Source organism: Haemorhous mexicanus, chromosome 35 (genome assembly GCF_027477595.1).
Source record: "Haemorhous mexicanus isolate bHaeMex1 chromosome 35, bHaeMex1.pri, whole genome shotgun sequence".
In the NCBI taxonomy this organism is placed as follows: domain Eukaryota; kingdom Metazoa; phylum Chordata; class Aves; order Passeriformes; family Fringillidae; genus Haemorhous; species Haemorhous mexicanus.
This window is the reverse complement of record NC_082375.1, coordinates 878,527-900,603: the sequence shown is the minus strand read 5'-3', so window position 1 is coordinate 900,603 and position 22,077 is coordinate 878,527. Positions and strand designations below refer to the sequence as shown.

At 53.3% G+C, this 22,077-nt stretch overlaps 1 protein-coding gene and 1 long non-coding RNA gene across 2 annotated transcripts; both read right to left on the bottom strand.

Moving 5' to 3' along the window:
• Positions 1-1,471: 1,471 nt before the first annotated feature.
• Positions 1,472-22,051, bottom strand: HNRNPUL2 (heterogeneous nuclear ribonucleoprotein U like 2). The gene is made up of 14 exons (XM_059872295.1): positions 21,136-22,051; positions 16,337-16,457; positions 14,884-14,960; positions 13,952-14,091; positions 13,076-13,166; positions 12,751-12,863; positions 11,432-11,698; positions 10,602-10,724; positions 9,155-9,286; positions 8,110-8,278; positions 5,830-6,030; positions 4,757-4,842; positions 4,127-4,234; positions 1,472-1,598 (listed from the first exon to the last, which is right to left on the bottom strand). The coding sequence occupies exons 1-14, from the start codon at positions 21,758-21,760 to the stop codon at positions 1,530-1,532; spliced, it is 2,322 nt and encodes a 773-aa protein (XP_059728278.1). The 5' UTR covers positions 21,761-22,051; the 3' UTR covers positions 1,472-1,529.
• Positions 12,103-12,738, bottom strand: LOC132341031 (uncharacterized). The gene is made up of 2 exons (XR_009490074.1): positions 12,550-12,738; positions 12,103-12,340 (listed from the first exon to the last, which is right to left on the bottom strand). It is a non-coding gene; the product is annotated as an uncharacterized LOC132341031 (long non-coding RNA).
• Positions 22,052-22,077: the final 26 nt, after the last annotated feature.

The window sequence follows — 22,077 nt, the reverse complement described above, 5'->3', positions numbered from 1 at the left end:
GCCCGACACGGCCATGGGGGGGAGGGGCGGGGGGGGGGGGAGGGGAGGTGGGGGTCGAGGGTGCCCCTCCCCCCACCTCGGGGGGGCGGCTGAATTTGGGAATTTTTTTTGTCATTTTCGACCCCCAGAAACCGGAAGGAACGAGAGCAGAAATGGGAGAAACGGGGGAGGGGGGAAGGACCCCCAAAAACCCAGGGGAAAAAAATCACAAAAAAAGGGGAATTCTTGGAATTTTTCACGGATTTTCCTGGTTGGTTTGGGGGGCTTTTTAAGTTTTTTTTTTCTTTTTTTTTTTTTGAGTTTTTGTTTTATTTGAAAAAGGACCTGAAAAGCTCCGAAAGCGGCGGCGCCGCCCCTCCCCACCCTGAAAAATCCTAAATTTGGGGGTTTTTTTTTGGGGGGGGGGGGGAGGTTCTCACGTTTGGGGGATGGGAAAGGGGAGGGGGGGAAGGGGAGGAGGGAGGGAAAAAATCCCCAAAATGCCAAAGAAAAAAATAAAAAAAAAAAACCCAGGGAACAAAATTCATAAAGGGAAAAAAAACCCCAAACTTGAAAAATCAAATAATAAAAAAAGCCCCAAATTCCCCTGAAAACGCCCCAAAAATTAACCCCAAAAAGTCCCAAAATCCCCCACAAAAATCCCCAAAACTGAAGGAAAAAAACCAATTTAGGGAGGGGCTCCATTAATTAACAAGGAGCCCCATTAATTAACGGAGATCCCCTGGCAATTAAAGAGCCACTAATGAAATGAAATAATTAATGACCAGATCCATACAGGGACCCCAATTAACAACAGGCCTGCTAATTAACCGAGGCCCCATTCGAATTAATTGTTAATTAATTAAAACCCCCTCATTAACAGCAATTAATGACCCCTGGAGGGGGGAGGGGAGGATTCGGGGTCCCCCCAGTGCCCAACCCCCCCTTGTCCCTGGGATTCCCCCAAAATTCATCCAAATCTCCCCAGAATTCCCCAGAATCCATCCAATTCCACCGGAATGCCCCAAAACCACCCCAGCGTTTCCAGGGGGGGAGGGGAAGGTTTGGGGGGGGGGGATTTTCTGCCCCTCCCCCTCCCCCACCCCCCAATCTCCCCCAGGAAGGGAAATTTTCCCATTTTCCCCCCAAATTTCGCCTCCTCCGCCCATGCTGGGGGGTGGGGGAGGGGCAGATTTTGGGGGACCCCCCCCGCCCCTCCCCCTCCATTTCCTCATTTTCCCCTCTTTTTTTTACGCTTTTTTTTATACAATTACAACAAAATTCTTTCAACAAACTTTAAAAAAAAAAATTTACATTTTCCATCTTTTTTTTTCTTTTTGCCTTTTTTCCCCCCCCGTTGTTTTTTTTTTTTAACCTTTTTTTTGTTGGTTTTTTTTTTTTCCTCTCTTCTCCCCTCCCCCCTCCCCCTTTGCTGTTTTTTTTTTTCTCGTTTCTCCAGCCCCTCCCCCCTCCCCGCTGCTCCCCCGGTGTCCCCGCCCCTCCCCCCTGCCCCGCCCCCACCTCCCCGTTCCGGTGAGCTCGGGCCGCCTTCACCGGTAGCCCTGGTAGCCGTAGTAGTTCCTGTAGTACCGGTCCCTGTCCTGGTAGTAGTTCTGCCACTGGGGGGGAAAGCGGGGCGGGTGGGCAGGCTGGGAGCCCCCGGGGAACGCCCCAAAACTCACCCCAAAACCCCCACAATTCACCCCAAAACTCACCCCAAAACCCCCACAATTCACTCCAAAATCCACCCCAAAACCCCCCCAATTCACCCCAAAATCCACCCCAAAACCCCCACAATTCACCCCACAATTCACCCCAAAACCCCCACAATTCACCCCAAAACTCACCCCAAAACCCCCCCTACTCACCCCAAAATCCACCCCAAAACCCCCCCAATTCACCCCACAATTCACCCCAAAACCCCCCAAATTCACCCCAAAATCCTCTCCAAAACCCCCACAATTCACCCCAAAACCCCCCAAATTCACCCCAAAATCCACCCCAAAACCCCTCCAATTCACCCCAAAATCCTCTCCAAAACCCCCCTAATTCACCCCAAAATTCACCCCAAAACCCCCCCTACTCACCCCAAAATCCACCCCAAAACCCCCCAATTCACCCCAAAACCCCCCCTACTCACCCCAAAATCCACCCCAAAACCCCCCCAATTCACCCCACAATTCACCCCAAAACTCCCCCTACTCACCCCAAAATCCTCTCCAAAACCCCCACAATTCACCCCAAAACCCACCCCAAAACCCCCCAAAATCCTCTCCAAAACCCCCCCTACTCACCCCAAAATTCACCCCAAAACCCCCCCAAAACTCACCCCAAAATCCTCTCCAAAACCCCCCCTACTCACCCCAAAATCCACCCCAAAACCCCCCCTACTCACCCCAAAATCCACCCCAAAACCCCCACAATTCACCCCAAAATCCACCCCAAAACCCCCACAATTCACCCCAAAATCCACCCCAAAACCCCCCAAAACTCACCCCAAAACTCACCCCAAAATCCCCACAATTCACCCCAAATCCACCCCAAAACCCCCACAATTCACCCCAAAACTCACCCCAAAATCCACCCTAAAACCCCCCCAATTCACCCCAAAATCCTCTCCAAAACACCCCCAATTCACCCCAAAATCCTCTCCAAAACCCCCCTAATTCACCCCAAAATCCACCCCAAAACCCCCCCTACTCACCCCAAAACTCACCCCAAAACCCCCCCAATTCACTCCAAATCCACCCCCAAACCCCCCAAATTCACCCCAAAATCCATCCCAAAACCCCCACAATTCACCCCAAAATTCTCTCCAAAACCCCCACAATTCACCCCAAAATCCCCCCCAATTCACCCCAAAATCCACCCCAAAACCCCCCCACAATTCACCCCAAAACCCCATCCCAAATTCCCCACATTTCACCCCAAAACCCCCTATAAAATCCTCAAAATCCACCCCAAAATCCCCACATTTCAACTCAAAATTCACTCCAAAATTCACCTCAAAGATCCCCAAATTCCACCCCAAATTCCACCCCAAACCCCCCAATTTTCACCCCACAGTTTCTGTGTAGAATTGCTCCTTTCTGGGTCATTTTACAACCTGGAGCAAGCCCGGAGTAACCCCGGTGTAAATCCCAGTTTAACCCCGGTGTAAATCCCAGTTTAACCCCGGTGTAAATCCCAGTTTAACCCAATTTAGCCCCAGTTTAAATCCCAGTTCAACCCCAGTTTAGATCCCACTTTAACCCCAGTTTAACCCCGGCGTAAATCCCAGTTTAATCCTGGTGTAACTTCCAGTTTAACCCTGGTATAAATCCCAGTTTAGCCCCGGTTTGAGCCCGGTGCAGATCCCAGTTTAAGCCCAGTTTAAGCCCGGTTTGAGCCCGGTCTAAGCCCGGTTCCAGGCCCACCTCGCGGTTGTACTGCCGGTAGTAGTCGCGGTATCTGTTGTAGTGACCCCGGTGTAACCCCCAGTTTAACCCCGGTGCAGATCCCAGTTTAACCCCGATGCAGATCCCAGTTTAACCCCGGTGTAGATCCCAGTTTAAGCCCGGTTTAAGCCCGGTTTGAGCCCGGTTCCAGGCCCACCTCGCGGTTGTACTGCCGGTAGTAGTCGCGGTATCTGTTGTAGTGACCCCGGTGTAACCCTGGTGTAACCCCCAGTTTAACCCCGGTGTAACCCCCAGTTTAACCCCGGTGTAGATCCCAGTTTAACCCCGGTGCAGATCCCAGTTTAACCCCAGTTTAAGCCCAGTTTAAGCCCGGTTTGAGCCCGGTCTAAGCCCGGTTCCAGGCCCACCTCGCGGTTGTACTGCCGGTAGTAGTCGCGGTATCTGTTGTAGTGACCCCGGTGTAACCCCGGTGTAACCCCCAGTTTAACCCCAGTGTAGATCCCAGTTTAACCCCGGTGCAGATCCCAGTTTAAGCCCAGTTTAAGCCCGGTTTAAGCCCGGTCTAAGCCCGGTTCCAGGCCCACCTCGCGGTTGTACTGCCGGTAGTAGTCGCGGTATCTGTTGTAGTGACCCCGGTGTAACCCCGGTGTAACCCCCAGTTTAACCCCGGTGTAACCCCCAGTTTAACCCCAGTTTAAGCCCAGTTTAAGCCCGGTTTGAGCCCGGTCTAAGCCCGGTTCCAGGCCCACCTCGCGGTTGTACTGCCGGTAGTAGTCGCGGTATCTGTTGTAGTCGTAGTCGCGGCCGTAGAACCGATCGTCGTAGCCCCGGTAGCGCTCGTAGAAGTTCCGGTAGCCCTGGGACCAGTCAGAACCAGTCAGAACCAGTCAGAACCAGTTCAGACAAAGACAAACCACGCAAGGATGGTAAAAACCCTCACAAACCAGTAAAAACCCCAATTTTAAACTGGTAAAAAACCAGCAACAACCCGTTTAAAGCAGCTCAGTTAAAACCAGTTCAGCCGCATCAGAACCAGCTCAGACCAGTCCACACCACAGCAAACCAGTTCAGACCTGTTTAAACCAGTCCAAAATGGTTTAAACCAGCCCACCAACCAGTTCAGACCAGTTAAAACCAGTTTTAAACCAGTCCAAACCAGAAAAGAACCCAGTTCAACCCACTTTGAATGAGTTCACGCCCCAGAACTGCCTGGAATGGTCAGGAAGCAACAGGAGCCAGCCAGGAGATGGGCAGGAAGTGGGAAATGCCCCGAAAATGCCCCAAAGTGCCCCGAAAGTGCCCCGAGCTGGGCTGGGAACGCCCCCAGAAGGTTCCGGAAGGTTCCGGAAGGTTGCGGAAGGCTGCGGCGCGGCGCTCACCCCGCGGTTGCCGGGCTGCCCCCAGTACTGCGGCTGCTGCTGGCCCCCGTAGACGCGGCTGTCGTAGCCCCGGCGCTGCCCGCCCACTGCGGAGAGGGAGCGGCACAGCAGCGGGTCAGAACCGGAACGGGGCACAGGGCAACGGGACCGCGCCCAGACCCAGCCCAAAGCCCCCAGATCCTGATCAAACCCCTCAGATCCTGCCCAAAATCCCTCAGATCCTGCCCCAAAGCCCTCAGATCCTGCCCAAAATCCCTCAGGTCCTGACCCAAACCCCTCAGATCCTGCCCAAACCCCTCAGATCCCACCCAAATCCCTCAGATCCTGCCCAAACCCCCTCAGATCCCACCCAAAACCCTCAGATCCTGCCCAAACCCCTCAGATCCCACCCAAAACCCCTCAAACCCATCCCAAACCTCTCAAATCCAGCCCAAATCCCCTCCCTATCTCCACTGATATTCTCTCTCCACATCCCTAAATCCCATTCCCACTCCATACCCCACTACCCCCTCCCTAGACCCCGTTTTTTCCCATTTCCCCACATTTTGCCCCATTTCCCCCCTGCCCGTAGCCCTGGCCGCCGTTGCGGTTCTGCCGGCTGCGCTTGTTGCGGCTGTTCCCAGACCCCATTTTCACCCCATTTCAATGCAGTTTTTCCCCATTTTTTCCCATTTTCACCCCATTTTTTCCCATTTTCACCCCGTTTTTTCCCATTTCCCCACGTTTTGCCCCATTTCCCCCCTGACCGTAGCCCTGGCTGCCATTGCAGTTCTGCCGGCTGCGCTTGTTGCGGTTGTTGCGGCTGTTCCCAGACCCCATTTTCACCCCATTTCAATGCAGTTTTTCCTCATTTTCACCCCGTTTTTCCCCATTTTCACCCTGTTTTCTCCCATTTCCCCACTTTTTGCCCCATTTCCCCCCTGACCGTAACCCTGGCCACCACTGCAGTTCTGCCGGCTGCGCTTGTTGCGGCTGTTCCCAGACCCCAATTAATGCAGTTTTTCCCCATTTTTTCCCATTTTCACCCCGTTTTTTCCCATTCTCCCCACGTTTTGCCCCGTCTCCCCCCTGACCGTAGCCCTGGCCGCGGTTGCGGTTCTGCCGGTTGCGCTTGTTGCGGTTGTTGCGGCGGTTCCCGCGCTTCTCCGAGGGCGGCAGCTGCTTCCGCGCCTCCTCCTTCCAGCGCAGCACCAGCGGCGCCGCCTCGTCCCGGCCCAGCTCCCCGAACAGAACCTCGTCCACATACTCGCTCTTCTCCGGGATCGAGTAGTTGGCTGGGAAACGGGGAGGAAACGGCAGAGTTTGGGTCAGAAACGGGGAGAAATGCGGAGTTTGGGTCAGAAACGGGGAGGAAACGGCAGAATTTGGGTCAGAAACAGGGAGAAACGCGGAGTTTGGGTCAGAAACGGGGAGGAAACGGCAGAGTTTGGGTCAGAAACGGGGAGGAACGGCAGAGTTTGGGTCAGAAACGGGGAGAAAACGGCAGAGTTTGGGTCAGAAATGGGGAGGAACGCGGAGTTTGGGTCAGAAACGGGGAGAAACGCGGAGTTTGGGTCAGAAACGGGGAGAAAACGGCAGAATTTGGGTCAGAAACGGGGAGGAAACGGCAGAGTTTGGGTCAGAAACGGGGAGGAACGGCAGAGTTTGGGTCAGAAACGGGGAGAAACGGCAGAGTTTGGGTCAGAAACGGGGAGAAACGCGGAGTTTGGGTCAGAAACGGGGAGAAACGCGGAGTTTGGGTCAGAAACGGGGAGAAAACGGCAGAGTTTGGGTCAGAAACGGGGAGAAATGCTGAGTTTGGGTCAGAAACGGGGAGAAAACGGCAGAGTTTGGGTCCGAAACGGGGAGAAACGGCAGAGTTTGGGTCCGAAACGGGGAGAAATGGCAGAATTTGGGTCAGAAATGGGGAGAAACGGCAGAGTTTGGGTCAGAAACGGGGAGAAACGCGGAGTTTGGGTCAGAAACGGGGAGAAACGGCAGAGTTTGGGTCAGAAACGGGGAGAAACGCGGAGTTTGGGTCAGAAACGGGGAGAAACGGCAGAGTTTGGGTCAGAAACGGGGAGAAAACGGCAGAGTTTGGGTCAGAAACGGGGAGAAACGCGGAGTTTGCAGCGGGAAAATCGGTGCCGGGAGCGGTGAGAAATGGGGAAATTCGTGGTTGGAGTGGGGAAAAAAGGGGGGAAAATCATCTCTGTAAGCACCAAAACCCAGGGAAATTCCAAAGGTATCTGAGAAAAATGAGCCCCAAAAAATGGAGGAAATCCAGCAAAAATCGGTGCTGGGAGTGGTGAGAAATGGGGAAATTCCTGGTTTGAGTGGGGAAAAAGGGGGAATTCTCTCTGTAAGGGCAATAAGGAGAAATTTCTGAATGACCTGGGGAATCTCCCAGGGATTTTCTCTGCTTTTTCCCTCATATTTTGTGTTCCCCCTCATTTCCCAGGGTTGTTCCCCTTTTTTCCCTCTTTTCCCAGGGATTTCCCCCCGTTTTCCCCCCTCATTTCCCAGGGATTTTCCCCCTTATTTTCTCTGTGATTTTCCTCATTTCTCACGGATTTCCCCCTTTTTTCCCCCCTCATTTCCCAGGGATTTCCCCCATTTTTTCCTGGGGATTTTCCCTTGTTTTACCCCCATTATTCCCCTCATTTCCCACACATTTTCCCCATTTTTCCCCTTAATTTTCCAGGGAGCCCCCCCCCATTTCCTACTGATTTTTCCTCAATTTTCCTCCTCATTTCCCATGGATTTTCCCCCCATTTTCCTCCACATTACCCATGAATTTTCCCGTTTTTTTCCTGCATTTCCCCTCATTTTCTGTGTGATTTCCCCCCTCGTTTCCCAGGGATTTCCCCCCATTTTCCTCCTCATTTCCCACGGATTTTTCCCCCGTATCTCCCCCCATTCTCTCTGTGATTTCCCCCCTGGTTTCCCAGATTTTTCCCTGTTTTTCCCCCGTATCTCCCCCCATTCTCTCTGTGATTTCCCCCCTGGTTTCCCAGATTTTTTCCCCGTTTTTCCCCGTATCTCCCCCCATTCTCTCTGTGATTTCCCCCTGGTTTCCCAGATTTTTTTCCCCGTTTTTCCCGGTATCTCTCCCCATTCTCTCTGTGATTTCCCCCCTGGTTTCCCAGATTTTTCCCCCGTTTTTCCCCCGTATCTCTCCCCATTCTCTCTGTGATTTCCCCCTGGTTTCCCAGATTTTTTCCCCGTTTTTCCCCCGTATCTCCCCCCATTCTCTCTGTGATTTCCCCCCTGGTTTCCCAGATTTTCCCCCCGTTTTTCCCCCGTATCTCCCCCTATTCTCTCTGTGATTTCCCCCCTGGTTTCCCAGATTTTTTCCCGGTTTTTCCCCCCACCTTTCATCTCCAGCATGACGGACTCGGGCACGTCGTCGCCCTCGCTCTGGCGCCGCTGCTGCAGGCGCTGCTCCCACTCGGGCTCGGGGGGAACGATCACCACGACCTTCCTGCAGAAACCCTTGAAGGCCGAGAGCTTCCGGCGCTGCCCCGAGTTGTACACGTTGCACTGGGGGGGGGAATGGGATTTGGGAAAAAATTAGGGATTTAGGGGGAAGAAATGGGGATTTGGGGAAAAAAACAATGGGGATTTGGGGGAGAAAAATGGGGATTAGGGCTCAGGAATGGGGATTTGGGATCTGCAGTGGGGGATTTGGGATCTGGAATGGGGGATTTGGGATCTGCAATGGGGATTCTGGGATCTGCAGTGGGGGATCTGGGATCTGGGATGGGAGATCTGGGATCTGCAATGGGGGATTTGGGATCTGGGATGGGGGATTTGGGATCTGGAATGGGGGATTTGGGATCTGGGATGGGAGATCTGGGATCTGCAATGGGGGATTTGGGATCTGGGATGGGAGATCTGGGATCTGCAATGGGGGATTTGGGATCTGCAATGGGGGATCTGGGATCTGCAATGGGGGATCTGGGATCTGGAATGGGGGATCTGGGATCTGGGATGGGAGATCTGGGATCTGCAATGGGGGATCTGGGATCTGGGATGGGAGATCTGGGATCTGCAATGGGGTATTTGGGATCTGCAATGGGGATTCTGGGATCTGCAGTGGGGGATTTGGGATCTGGGATGGGGGATTAGGGCTCAGGAATGGGGATTCTGAGATCTGCAATGGGGGATCTGGGATCTGGGATGGGGGATCTGGGATCTGGAATGGGGGATCTGGGATGGGGGTGTTTTTGGGGGGTTTCCAAAGATTTTCTGGGTGGGTTTTGGAAGGCGGATTTGTTTCGGAAGGCGGCTTTGGGTGGGTTTTCCAAGGGTTTTTTGGGGCCTTTTCCAAGGATTTATGGAGGGTTTTCCTGGATTCCTGCGCTGCCTTTCCCAGGTCTCTGGGAAGGTTCCTCCCAGCTCTGCAGCCCGGGGTACCTGGTCGAGGATGAAGTTGCGGCGGGCGCGGGGGGCGATCTGCACCAGCTTGCTAAGGCACTGCGCCGCCTGCTGAGTCAGCAGCTCCCGGCTCTTGGCGTCCAGCTCCTCCTCGGGCTCCGGCCCCCGCGTCTGCACGGGACGGCACTCGGGGAATGTGGGAACGGCCGGGGCAGGGGCAGGGCTGGGGGAGCTCCGGGCCGGGGAGCCAGGATCTGCCCGGGCCACCCAGCCCAGAAATCCCATCCCCTTATTCCTGTTATTCCCACCCCACAATTCCCATCCGGGCCATCCCATCATCCCATCAATCCCATTATTCCCAGTCCATTATCCCATCCCATCAATCCCACAATTCCCATCCCATCATCCCATCCCATCAATCCCATTATTCCCAGTCCATCATCCCATCCCATCAATCCCATTATTCCCAGTCCATCATCCCATCCCATCAATCCCATTATTCCCAGTCCATCATCCCATCCCATCAATCCCACAATTCCCATCCCATCATCCCATCCCATCAATCCCATTATTCCCAGTCCATCATCCCATCCCATCAATCCCACAATTCCTGTTATTCCCACCCCACAATTCCCATCCCATCATCCCATCAATCCCATTATTCCCAGTCCACCATCCCATCCCATCAATCCCATTATTCCTGTTATTCCCACCCCACAATTCCCATCCCGTCATCCCATCCCATCAATCCCATTATTCCTGTTATTCCCACCCCACAATTCCCATCCAGGCCACCCCATCATCCCATCAATCCCATTATTCCCCTCCCATTATCCCATCCCATCAATCCCATTATTCCCAGTCCATCATCCCATCCCATCAATCCCATTATTCCCAGTCCATCATCCCATCAATCCCATTATTCCCTTCCCATTATCCCATCCCATCAATCCCATTATTCCCTTCCCATTATCCCATCCCATCAATCCCATTATTCCCCTCCCATTATCCCATCCCATCAATCCCATTATTCCCAGTCCATTATCCCATCCCATTAATCCCATTATTCCCAGTCCATCCCATCATTCCCATTCCCACCCTAAATTCCTGTTTTCCCTCCATCACCCTGAGCTGGTGCAGGACAAAGATCCCGACTCATGATCCAATTATCCCACACTCCAACTATCCCACAATCTCTGGATCCCATTATCCCATGGCTCTCGTTATCCCACAGATCCCATCGTTTCCCTGATCCCATTCCCACCCCGAATTCCCAGTTTTTCCTTGAGACCCTGAGCTGGAGGGAGGGAGATCCCATCCCTGGATCCCAGCATTCCCGGGGATCCCAGGCTCCCCATCCCCCCCGGTCCCCAGCTCCCAGCCCCGCTGACCCTGGGCTGGAGGGAGATCCCACCCCCCGATCCCAGCATTCCCGGGGATCCCGGGCTCCCCATCCCCCCCGTCCCCAGCTCCCAGCCCCGCTGACCCTGAGCTGGTGCAGGACGCGCTCGGTGCCCAGGATGTTGTAGCGCTTGTCCCGGTTCTCCTGGGAATGTTTCTGTGCCCACTGCGTCTTCCCGGAGCCCGGCAGCCCCACCATGAGCAGCACCTGGGGGGGATTCCCGATGGGATACGGGATTGGGGAGGGGAATGGGGCACAGAATTCCTGAGGGGATACGGGATTGGGGAGGGGAATGGGGCACGGAATTCCCGATGGGATACGGGATTGGGGAGGGGAATGGGGCACGGAATTCCCGATGGGATACGGGATTGGGGAGGGGAATGGGGCACAGAATTCCTGATGGGATACGGGACTGGGGAGGGGAATGGGGCACGGAATTCCCGATGGGATACGGGATTGGGGAGGGGGGAATGGGGCACGGAATTCCCAATGGGATACGGGACTGGGGAGGGGAATGGGGCATGGAATTCCCGAGGGGATACGGGATTGGGAAGGGGAATGGGGCATGGAATTCCTGATGGGATACGGGCCTGGGGAGGGGGGAATGGGGCACGGAATTCCCGATGGGATACGGGATTGGGGAGGGGGGAATGGGGCACGGAATTCCCAATGGGATACGGGACTGGGGAGGGGAATGGGGCATGGAATTCCCGATGGGATACAGGCCCGGGGAGGGGGGAATGGGGCACGGAATTCCCAGTGGATCCATGCCCAGATTCCCACTGGGTCCAGAGGGACAAACACCAGGATTCCCAGCGGCTCCGTGCCCTCACCCTCAGCAATCCCAACCCCACCCCTCCCCCCGGGAGGATCCCCCAGGGAGGGAGGAGCCCCCGGCCCCCCCCGGTCCCCACCTCGCACTCCTCGGTGCTCTTGGGCCCCGGGGGCGTCCGGACCCTCTCGGGGGCGGGGATCTCGTGGATGAACACGAAGCCCTCGGGCACGGGCGCCAGCGGCTCCGGGCGCTGCCCGAAGTTGAGCTCCACGGCGCAGCCCTTGCACAGCACGTGGGGCAGCAGCGCCCGCTCGCCCAGCGCGCCCTTGGGCACCTGGAAGGCCGTGCCCAGCTCCTGCCCGTTCTTGGAGAAGGACAGCTCCACCAGCTCCGCGCCCTCGAAGTCCTGCAGGGACCAAAACCCCACAGCTTTCCCACCTGCCCCTCCTTCATTCTTCCTGGGTTTTTCCTGATTTCTCTGGGTTTTTCCGGGTTTCTGTATTTTTTTCTGGATTTTTCTCCTTTTTTTTCTTGATTTTTCTCCTTTTTTCCTGATTTCTCTGGGTTTTTCCTGGTTTCTGTATTTTTTCCTGATTTTTCTCCTTTTTTTCCTGATTTTTCTCCTTTTTTTCATGATTTTTCTCCTTTTTTCCTGATTTTTCCTGTTTTTCCCTGATTTTTCCTGTTTTTTCCTGATTTTTCTCCTTTTTTCCTGATTTTTCCCTTATCTATCTACTTTTTTTCCAGTTTTTTCACGTTTTTCCCCGATGTTTCTCCTTTTCTCCCGATTTTTCCCATTATTTTTCCTCATTTTTCCCCGTTTTTATACCTGACTTTTCCTGGGTTTTTATTTCCTGATTTTCCCCATTTTCCCCCAATTTTTCTCCTTTTTTCTCCCTGATTTTTCCTCAGTTTTTTTCCTGATTTTTCCTGGTTTTTTTCCTGATTTTTCCTGTTTTTTTCCTGATTTTTCACGTTTTTCCCCAATGTTTCTCCTTTTCCCCCTATTTTCCCCATTATTTTTTCCTCATTTTTCCCATTTTTATACCTGACTTTTCCCGGGTTTTTATTTCCTGATTTTCCCCATTTTCCCCCGATTTTTCTCCTTTTTTCTCCCTGATTTTTCCTCAGTTTTTTTCCTGTTTTTTTCCTGATTTTTCCTGTTTTTTTCCTGATTTTTCACGTTTTTCCCCAATGTTTCTCCTTTTCCCCCTATTTTCCCCATTATTTTTTCCTCATATTTTTCCATTTTTATACCTGACTTTTCTTGGGTTTTTATTTCCTGATTTTCCCCCGATTTTTCTCCTTTTTTCCCCCTGATTTTTCCTGGGGTTTTTTTCCTGATTTTTCCCTTTTTTTCCTGATTTTCCCCAATATTTTAGGATTTCCCCAGGTTCCTCCCCAGTGGCCCCCTGATTTCCCTGTGCATTTCCAGCTTTCCCCATTTCCCCCTCTCACCGCGAAGCAGCCGATGATGTCGTTTTCTCCAAAACTTTCCCCAAATTCCTCAAATTTTCCATTTTCCACCTTCAGCCCCCGCCCATCGAAGCCGTAGGAAAACTCATCCTCCCCTGCAATGGGGCAAAAAAAGGGGATTTTGGGATTTGGGGGTGGGTTTGGGATGGGGAGGGGAAACTGGGGTAATGTGGGGATTTTGGGGAGGGGGAATTTTGGGATCCTGGATGGATTCTGGGGTAGATGCTGTAATTCAGAGTGGATTTGGGGCTGGATTTGAGGATCCTGGATGGATTTGGGGTGGATTTGAGGGGTCTTGGGGTCTCACCCAGCTGGGAGTGGGAGAAGTCCACGGACCAGCCCACCCTCAGCAGCGGCACCTCGGAGCTCCCCTCCTTGCCCGGGAGGTTCTGAGTCACCTGCGGGGAAATTCGGGATTTGGGATCAGAACAGATTCAGGGATGGGGCAGGGAAAGGGAAACAGCAGCAGCAGAAACCCCAAAAAACCCCAAACAGCCCCAAAAGCTGCTTAAACAGGCACCAAAAAACCCCAAATCCCTCTAAAACCTCCAAACTCTCCCAAAATCCTCTAAAACCCCTAAACTCTCCCAAAACTCCCCCTAAACCTCCCCCCAAATTCCCTTTGCTGCCCCCCTGCGCAATCCCAGCCCCTCCCCCGAGATTTTTTCCCATTTTTCCCTCGTTTTTTCCAATTTTTCTCATTTTTTCCTGGCTTTGCCTGTTTTACCCTGGTTTTGCCCCATTTTAGCCCTGTTTTTTCCTGGTTTTGCCCTGATTATCCCCGTTTTTTTCCCAGTTTTACCCTGGACTTCCCCATTTATGCCCTGGTTTTTCCCCCATTTTTCCCCCCCTCTTTCCCCATGTTTTTCCCCCAGTTTTTTCCCATTTTTCCCCATTTTTTTCCCCCCATTTTTGCTGTTTTCCCCTGGTTTTCCCCGTTTCCCCCAGTTTTCTTCCCCATTTCCCCCCAGTTTCTCCCCCATTTCCCCCCAGTTTCTCCCCCATTTCCCCCCAGTTTCTCCCCCATTTCCCCCCAGTTCCTCCCCCCATTTCCCCCCCAGTTTCTCCCCCAGTTTCTCCCCCATTTCCCCCCCGTTTCTCCCCCCATTTCCCCCCCGTTTCTCCCCCATTTCCCCCCCATTTTCCCCCCCATTTCCCCCCGTTCCCCCCCGGTGCTGCCCACCTTGGCCTGGAAGCAGACGCGGCCGCGGGTGACGCCGTGGGTGCTGCGGGCGCCGGCCCAGAGCCCCGGGAAGCGCTCGGAGAAGAGCGGCTGCCCCCCGTAGCGGTCCCGGCTGGCCCGGAACTGCAGGTCCGACGTGTCTGGGGGCACAGCCACAGCTCCAGCCCAAACCCCGGCCCAAACCCACCAAAACCCCGGAATTCACCCCAAAATCCCGGCCGGGGTCGGGCCCGAGCAGGGAGAACTGTCCCAGAAATGCACCCGGGCTTGGGTCAAATCCAGGTCAAGTCCTGAAAGTTCCCAAACTCCACCTGGAATTCCTGGGTCCCTCCCCAATCCAGCCAAAACCCCTGACACTGGCATAAAAACCAAAAAAGTTATCCCCAAATCCTGCCTGGAATTGAGGTAAAAATATCTCGGGTCCAAAACCAGCACAAATGGGTCAAAACGTCCCAAAAATGCATCAGGGCAGCTCAAATTCCAAAAGGGCTCAAATGATCCCTAAAATCCACTTGGAATTCTCCGTTCCCTCCCCAAATCCTGCCAAAATCCCTGAAAGGATCCCTAAAATCCACTTGGAATTCTCCGTTCCCTCCCCAAATCCTGCCAAAATCCCTGAAATCAGCACAAAAATCACTCGGATTACCCCCAAATTCCGCCTGGGACTGAGGGAAAGTCACCTCAAATCCCAAAATTCCTGAATTTCTACACAACACCCACCTTGGAGGGAATCAAACCCACCTCAAATCATCCCAGAAAATTCCAAAATCCCACAAAAAAACTCGAGACGGCCTCAAAATCTCTGCCCAAATTCCCAGGAATCGCCCCCAAAATGGCCCCAAATTCCAGAAATAACTGGAAAACGGCTAAAATTCCAGAAGGACTCTCCCAGCTCCTCCCAGCAAGTCCCCAAATTCCCAGATTTCCCTCACAGGTGTCCAGGATCACCAGGGTCTCGTCCTCCTCCCCCTCGGGCGGCTCCTCCTCGGGCGGCGGCGGAGATTTGGATCTGGGGGGGGAAAAATGGCAAAGGTTGGGAAAAATCCAAAAATTCTGGGGGGAAATCCCAAATTCTGGGAGAAAATCCCAAACTCTGGGGGGAAATCCCAAACTCTGGGGGGAAATCCCAAACTCTGGGGGGAAATCCCAAATTCTGGGGGGAAATCCCAAATTCTGGGGGGAAATCACAAATTCTGGGGGGAAATCCCAATTTCCAGGACACCTAAAATCCCAGGAAAGCCCAAACTCCTCAGGAATTCCCTGCTGGGCACTCCCTGGTTCGGGGACATCTCCAAGCCCCCAAAAATCCCCCCAAAAATTCTTCAACCCCCAAAATTCCTGGGAAATTCCCGAAATCCCCACTCAGCAGCCAGGAGCTTTTGGGATGTCTCCAGAACTTCTGGGATTTTCCCAAATCCCCCAAACCCTCACCAAGCTAAAAAAAATCCAAACAGAAGGAGAAAAAATCAGGAAAAAACAGGAAAAATGAGAGAAAAAAATCAGAAAAAGAATCAGAAAAAACCTGGTAAAAATAATAAAAATATTTTTTAAAATCAGAAAAAATCAGAAAAAAAAACCTGAAAAAGTCAGAAAAAATGTACAAAATTATAAAAATAATCAGAAATAAAATCAAAAAAAATAAAAAGAGGAAAAAAGGGAAAAAATCACAAAATAATCAGAGAAAATTCCAAAACACCCTGGAAAAACCTGAAAGAAACCAAGGAAAAATCTGGAAAAAAGTCAGAGAAACTAAAAGAAGAAATTCCAAAGAATTCAGAAAAAAAATCAGAAAAAAAATCCCAAAAAATTTAAAAAAATCTGAAAAAAAAATCCAAAGAGTTCCAAAAAAAAAAATCTAAAGAAAATCCCAGACAATTTCCCAAAGCCCCAGCGGTCCCAAAGCCCCCAGTCCCAGCTCTCCACCGGCTGCTGTAGGCCTGCTCGTGGAGTTCCCCCAGTTAACCCCAGTCCATCCCAGTTCCCCCAGTCCATCCCAGTTCCCCCAGTCCATCCCAGTTCCCAGTCCATCCCAGTTCCCCCAGTCCATCCCAGTTCCCCCAGTCCATCCCAGTTCCCAGTCCATCCCAGTTCCCAGTCCATCCCAGTTCCCAGTCCATCCCAGTTCCCCCAGTCCATCCCAATTCCCAGTCCATCCCAGTTCCCCCAGTCCATCCCAATTCCCAGTCCATCCCAGTTCCCCCAGTCCATCCCAGTTCCCAGTCCATCCCAGTTCCCCCAGTCCATCCCAATTCCCAGTCCATCCCAGTTCCACCAGTCCATCCCAGTTCCCCCAGTCCATCCCAGTTCCCAGTCCATCCCAGTTCCCCCAGTCCATCCCAGTTCCCCCAGTCCATCCCAGTTCCCCCAGTCCATCCCAGTACCCACCGGCTGTTGTAGGCCTCCTCGCGGAACTCGTGCCAGGCCCGGCCGTGCTCGTCCTTCTCGTCCCGCAGCCGCTTCAGCCCCCGGCGCTCGGCCTCGCCCTTGGCCTTGTCCTCCTCCTCCCCTGGAACCAAAGGGAGACTTCAGCCCAGCCCCGGGGAGAGGGAACACAAACACCGGGACACAGCCCGGAACACAAACACCGGGACACAGCTGGGGGAACACAAACACCGGGACACAGCCCGGAACTCAAACACCGGGACACAGCCGGGGGAACACAAACACCGGGACACAGCTGGGAACACAAACACCGGGACACAGCCGGGGGAACACAAACACCGGGACACAGCCCGGAACACAAACACCGGGACACAGCTGGGGGGAACACAAACACCGGGACACAGCCGGGGGAACACAAACACCGGGACACAGCCGGGGAGCACAAACACCGGGACACAGCCGGGGGAACACAAACACCGGGACACAGCCGGGGGAACACAAACACCGGGACACAGCCGGGGAACACAAACACCGGGACACAGCCGGGGGAACACAAACACCGGGACACAGCTGGGGGAACACAAACACCGGGACACAGCCAGGGGAACACAAACACCGGGACACAGCCGGGAACACAAACACCGGGACACAGCCCGGAACACAAACACCGGGACACAGCCGGGGAACACAAACACCGGGACACAGCCGGGGGAACACAAACACCAGGACACAGCCGGGGAACACAAACACCGGGACACAGCTGGGGGAACACAAACACCGGGACACAGCTGGGGGAACACAAACACCGGGACACAGCCGGGAACACAAACACCGGGACACAGCTGGGGGAACACAAACACCGGGACACAGCCCGGAACACAAACACCGGGACACAGCCGGGGAACACAAACACCGGGACACAGCCGGGGGAACACAAACACCGGGACACAGCTGGGGGAACACAAACACCGGGACACAGCCGGGGGGAACACAAACACCGGGACACAGCCCGGAACACAAACACCGGGACACAGCCAGGGGGAACACAAACACCGGGACACAGCTGGGGGAACACAAACACCGGGACACCGCCAGGGGAACACAAACACCGGGACACAGCCGGGGGAACACAAACACCGGGACACAGCCGGGAACACAAACACCGGGACACAGCCCGGAACACAAACACCGGGACACAGCCCGGAACACAAACACCGGGACACAGCTGGGGGAACACAAACACCGGGACACAGCTCGGAACACAAACACCGGGACACAGCTGGGGGGAACACAAACACTGGGACACAGCTGGGGGAACACAAACACCGGGACACAGCCGGGGGAACACAAACACCGGGACACAGCCGGGAACACAAACACCGGGACACAGCCGGGGGAACACAAACACCGGGACACAGCCCGGAACACAAACACCGGGACACAGCCGGGGGAACAGAAACACCGGGACACAGCCGGGGGAACACAAACACCGGGACACAGCCGGGGGAACACAAACACCGGGACACAGCTGGGGAACACAAACACCGGGACACAGCTGGGGAACACAAACACCGGGACACAGCTGGGGAACACAAACACCGGGACACAGCCCGGAACACAAACACCGGGACACAGCTGGGGGAACACAAACACCGGGACACAGCCGGGGGAACACAAACACCGGGACACAGAGGGGGAACACAAACACCGGGACACAGCCGGGGGAACACAAACACCGGGACACAGCTGGGGAACACAAACACCGGGACACAGCTGGGGGGAACACAAACACCGGGACACAGCCGGGAACACAAACACCGGGACACAGCTGGGGGGAACACAAACACCGGGACACAGCTGGGGGGAACACAAACACCGGGACACAGCTGGGGGAACACAAACACCGGGACACAGCCCGGAACACAAACACCGGGACACAGCCGGGGAACACAAACACCGGGACACAGCCGGGGGAACACAAACACCGGGACACAGAGGGGGAACACAAACACCGGGACACAGCCGGGGGAACACAAACACCGGGACACAGCCGGGGGAACACAAACACCGGGACACAGCTGGGGGAACACAAACACCGGGACACAGCCGGGGAATTCGGCTGGGCCCGGGGAAAACCGGCACTATTGGCCTTGTCCTGGGGAAACGGGTTAAAACTTGGATTTATTTTAATTTTTCTGGGGAAAAGGTTTAAAACTTGGATTTATTGGGATTGTCCTGGGGAAAACGAGGGTTAAACTGTAAATTTACTTTCATTTTTTCTGGGAAACAAATGGTTAAAATTTGGATTTATTTCAGTTTTTCCATCTTTTCCTGGGGAAAAAATTTATACTTAGTTCCATTTTCCTGGCTCTTCTGGAAGAAAAAGGGTTAAAATTGGAATTTATCTCCATTTTTCCAGGGGAAAAAAGGGTTAACATTTGAATTTATTTTCATTTTCCTGGGGAAAAAAGAGTTAGAATTGAGATTTATTGCAATTTTTTTGGGCTCTTCCAGAAAAAAAGGGTTAAAATTTAGATTTATTTCCATTTTTTTAGGGAAAAATGGTTAAAATTTTAATTTATTTCTAATTTTCCTGGCGAAAAAATGGGTAGAATTTGGATTTATTTCATTTTTCCTGTGAAAAAATTGTTAAATTTCGGATTTGCTTCCATTTTTCTGAATTTTACTGGGGAAAAAAGGGTTAAAATTCAGATTTATTTCCATTTTTCTGGGGGAAAATGGGTTAAAATCTGAATTAATTTTCATTTTCCCTGGAATAGACGGTTAAAATCTGAATTTAATTTTCCCAGGGATAAAAAGGTTAAAATCTGAATTTATTTCCATTTTTTTGCCTTAACAGTCCAACCAAAACTGAATATTCCATGCAAGTGCCAAAGGTTTGATTGAGTCCATTCCTCAGAAGCTCAAAGATTGGCTAAAATTTCCATTTTTTTCCTTAAAGTAAATGCAAGCCAAGCATTAATTTGTGCCATTTGGGAGTTCGGATGGATTTTCAGCTTTTAGAGCGACAAAAATTGGCTGAAATTTTAATTTTTTTTTCTTGAAAATCGAATTAAAGCAAAATATTCCATGAAACCCTTGGAGCTGGAAGGGATTTTCCAGATTTAAAAGTCTGAAATTTGGTTAAAATTCAGATTTTTTTTCCTTAAAAATTACTTTAATCAAAGCATTCCATGAGGATTTGGAATTTCCCAGTTTTTAGAGTGGTGAAAAATGCCCACAATTTTTGGTTTTTTCTTAAAAAATGAATGAAATAAAAGCAGTCCATGAAACTCTTGGAGCTTGAATCAATTTTCCCACCTGGGATGGGTTAAAAAAGCCACAAAAATGTTTTAAATCCTCAAAAAATATAAAATTCCCCTGGGATTTCTCATGGAAAAGGAAAAATCCCAGCCCAAGATCCATTGGTTCACCAAAAACTGGAAAATCCAAATTAAAAATGAATAAATCCAACAGGAACATCCAAGGAACACACAAAAAAAAAAAAAAATCCCAATTTTTCCCTTGTTTGGCCAAAAAATTCCTGAAAATTCAGAATTTGGAAATATTCCCATAAAATCCAAGTTTTGTATTTTCCATCCTCCTAAAATAGAAATTTCCCAGCTCTAATCCAATAAAAATTAAAGTCTGGGATAAAAATGGGAATAATTTCACTTTAACCCCAATAAAATTCTGTTCCAGGGTGAGCCAAGCTCCAGAAATCCTCCCAAAATCTTTTTTTTTCCTTCAAAATGAGTAATTTCCCCTCAAATCCCAGGATTTTCCAATCAAAAATCAAAATTTTCCCTCAGAAATCAGGATTTCCCCTCAAAAAGGAAGAAAGTCCAGATTTTCCTCACAAAAATTTAGATTTTCCAGTCAAAAATCCCCATTTTCCCCTCAGAAATCCATCGTTTTCTTTAAAAATCCAGATTTTCCCTCTTAAAAAAAAATATCACAATTTTCCCCTCAAAAATCCCCAAACTTTCCCCAAACCCAGAGATTTCACCTTAGAACAAATCCCCCAATTTTCCCAACACTTTCCCCTGGATTATTTCTCCAAATCGAAAATTTCCCCCCTCAAACCCGAGAATTTTCCCTCCAAAATGCACAAAAATCCGCATTTTTTTCCCTCCTACACCCGAATTTTCCCCCATCCCAATTTTCTCCCCTAAAACCCCAAATTTTCCCCAACTTTTCCCTCAGATTTTTCCCAAACCCAGCTCGGAATTGGCCAATTCCAGGAATTCCACTGATTTCCCCTCAGCCGCGGCTGCACTAAAATCCCTCGGAATTCAAAGTTTTCCCGCTTTTTTCTCCCTCAAATCCCCGATTTTCCCTGTCGTAAATCTCGGGATTTTATCGCGACTTTATCTCGATTTTATGCCCCAAAACCCCAGGGATGGGGACGGGGCCCAGGTTGGGTTTTTGGGGGAAAACCGGGAATTTTGAGGGGTCCTTGACGAGGCCCCGGGCCCTTTCCCGGTTTTCTCCCGGTTTTCGGAATTTTCCCCGAGCATCGCGAGGTTCTTTTCCCGGTTCCCTCCCAATGACCCGGGGGTTCTTTCCCTATTTTGGGGATCCCGTTCCCGGTTCCGAGGATTCTTTTCCCGGTTCCCCTCCCGGTTCCGGGGATTTCTCCCGAGGATTTCGGGGTTCCTTTCCCGGTCCCCTCACGAGGATCTCGGGGTTCTTTTCCCGGTTCCGGGGATCCCGTTCCCGGTGGTTCCATCCCCGGTCCCTCCCGAGGACCTCGGGGATCCTTTCCCGATCCCCGGTCCCGGCTCTCCCCCATCGCTCACCCGCCGCCGCCTCCTCCTCCTTGGCCTCAGCCGCGGCCGCTTCATCGCCGCTGGGCGCTTCCTCCGGCGGCCGCTCGGCCCCGTTCACGCCGCCGCCGCCGCCGCCTCCTCCCTCGGCCGCCTCAGCCTCGGCCGCGGCCGCCGCTCCCTCCTCCTGCGGCGGCTGCAGCGGCTCCGACCCCGCGGGCTCGGCCGGGGCCGCCTCCTCTTCTTCCTCCTCCTCCTCCTCCTCCCCGGGGGGGCCGGGCTGGGCCGGGGCCGCCTCGGGGGCCGCGGCGGCCGCTTCGTCCTCATCGGCGAGCAGCGCTTCCTCGTCCTCCTCCTCTTCCTCTTCTTCCTCCTCCTCCTCCTCTTCTTCCTCCTCCTCCTCCTCCTCATCCCCTCCGTGGGGCCGCCCGCCCGGGCCTCCCGCCGGCCCCGCTTCCCCTGCGCAGCTCGAGGCGGCCGCGGCCGGGCCTCCCCCGCCGCCGCCGCCGCCGCCTTCCTCGGGCCCCGCCGCCAACATCTCGGCGTCGAGGGCCTCCTGCAGCCGCTGCGCCAGCTCCACCTTCAGCCCGCGGGCGTCCAGGCCGCGCCGGCCCAGCTCGGCCCGCAGCTCGGTCACCTTCAGCCGCTTCACGTCCATGGCGGGGCCGGTGTGTGGGGAAGGGGGGGGAAGGGGCCGCGGGGCGGGGGGGGGGGAAGGGAAGCGGAAGCGCGGGCGCGTTGAGGCGGCGGCGCCGAGGCCGGAGCGCGAGGCCGGGCCGGGCCTGAGGCCGCGGGGCGGGGACTGAGGGAGGAAAGGGGCGGAAGGAAGGGGGCGGAGAAGGGACGGGAGAAGGGGGGGGAGAAGGGGAGAAAAGAGCGAGAGCGCGAGGCGGGGCCGCCGCCGCTGGCGCGGCGAGGGGGCGGCCGGAGCGCGGAGCGATCGCCGGGCCCGTCCCGCTCCCGCCGCCGCCGCCG

Bases quoted from the DNA above. Each gene is read 5' to 3' on its own strand.
- HNRNPUL2 (XM_059872295.1), bottom strand. From the start codon at position 21,760: ATGGACGTGAAGCGGCTGAAGGTGACCGAGCTGCGGGCCGAGCTGGGC. The intron at 14,961-16,336 runs GTGGGTACTGGG...TTCCCCCCCCAG, and splicing joins GAGGAGGCCTACAACAGCCG to ATCCAAATCTCCGCCGCCGC. The intron at 11,699-12,750 runs GTGAGAGGGGGA...TGGTCCCTGCAG, and splicing joins ACATCATCGGCTGCTTCGCG to GACTTCGAGGGCGCGGAGCT.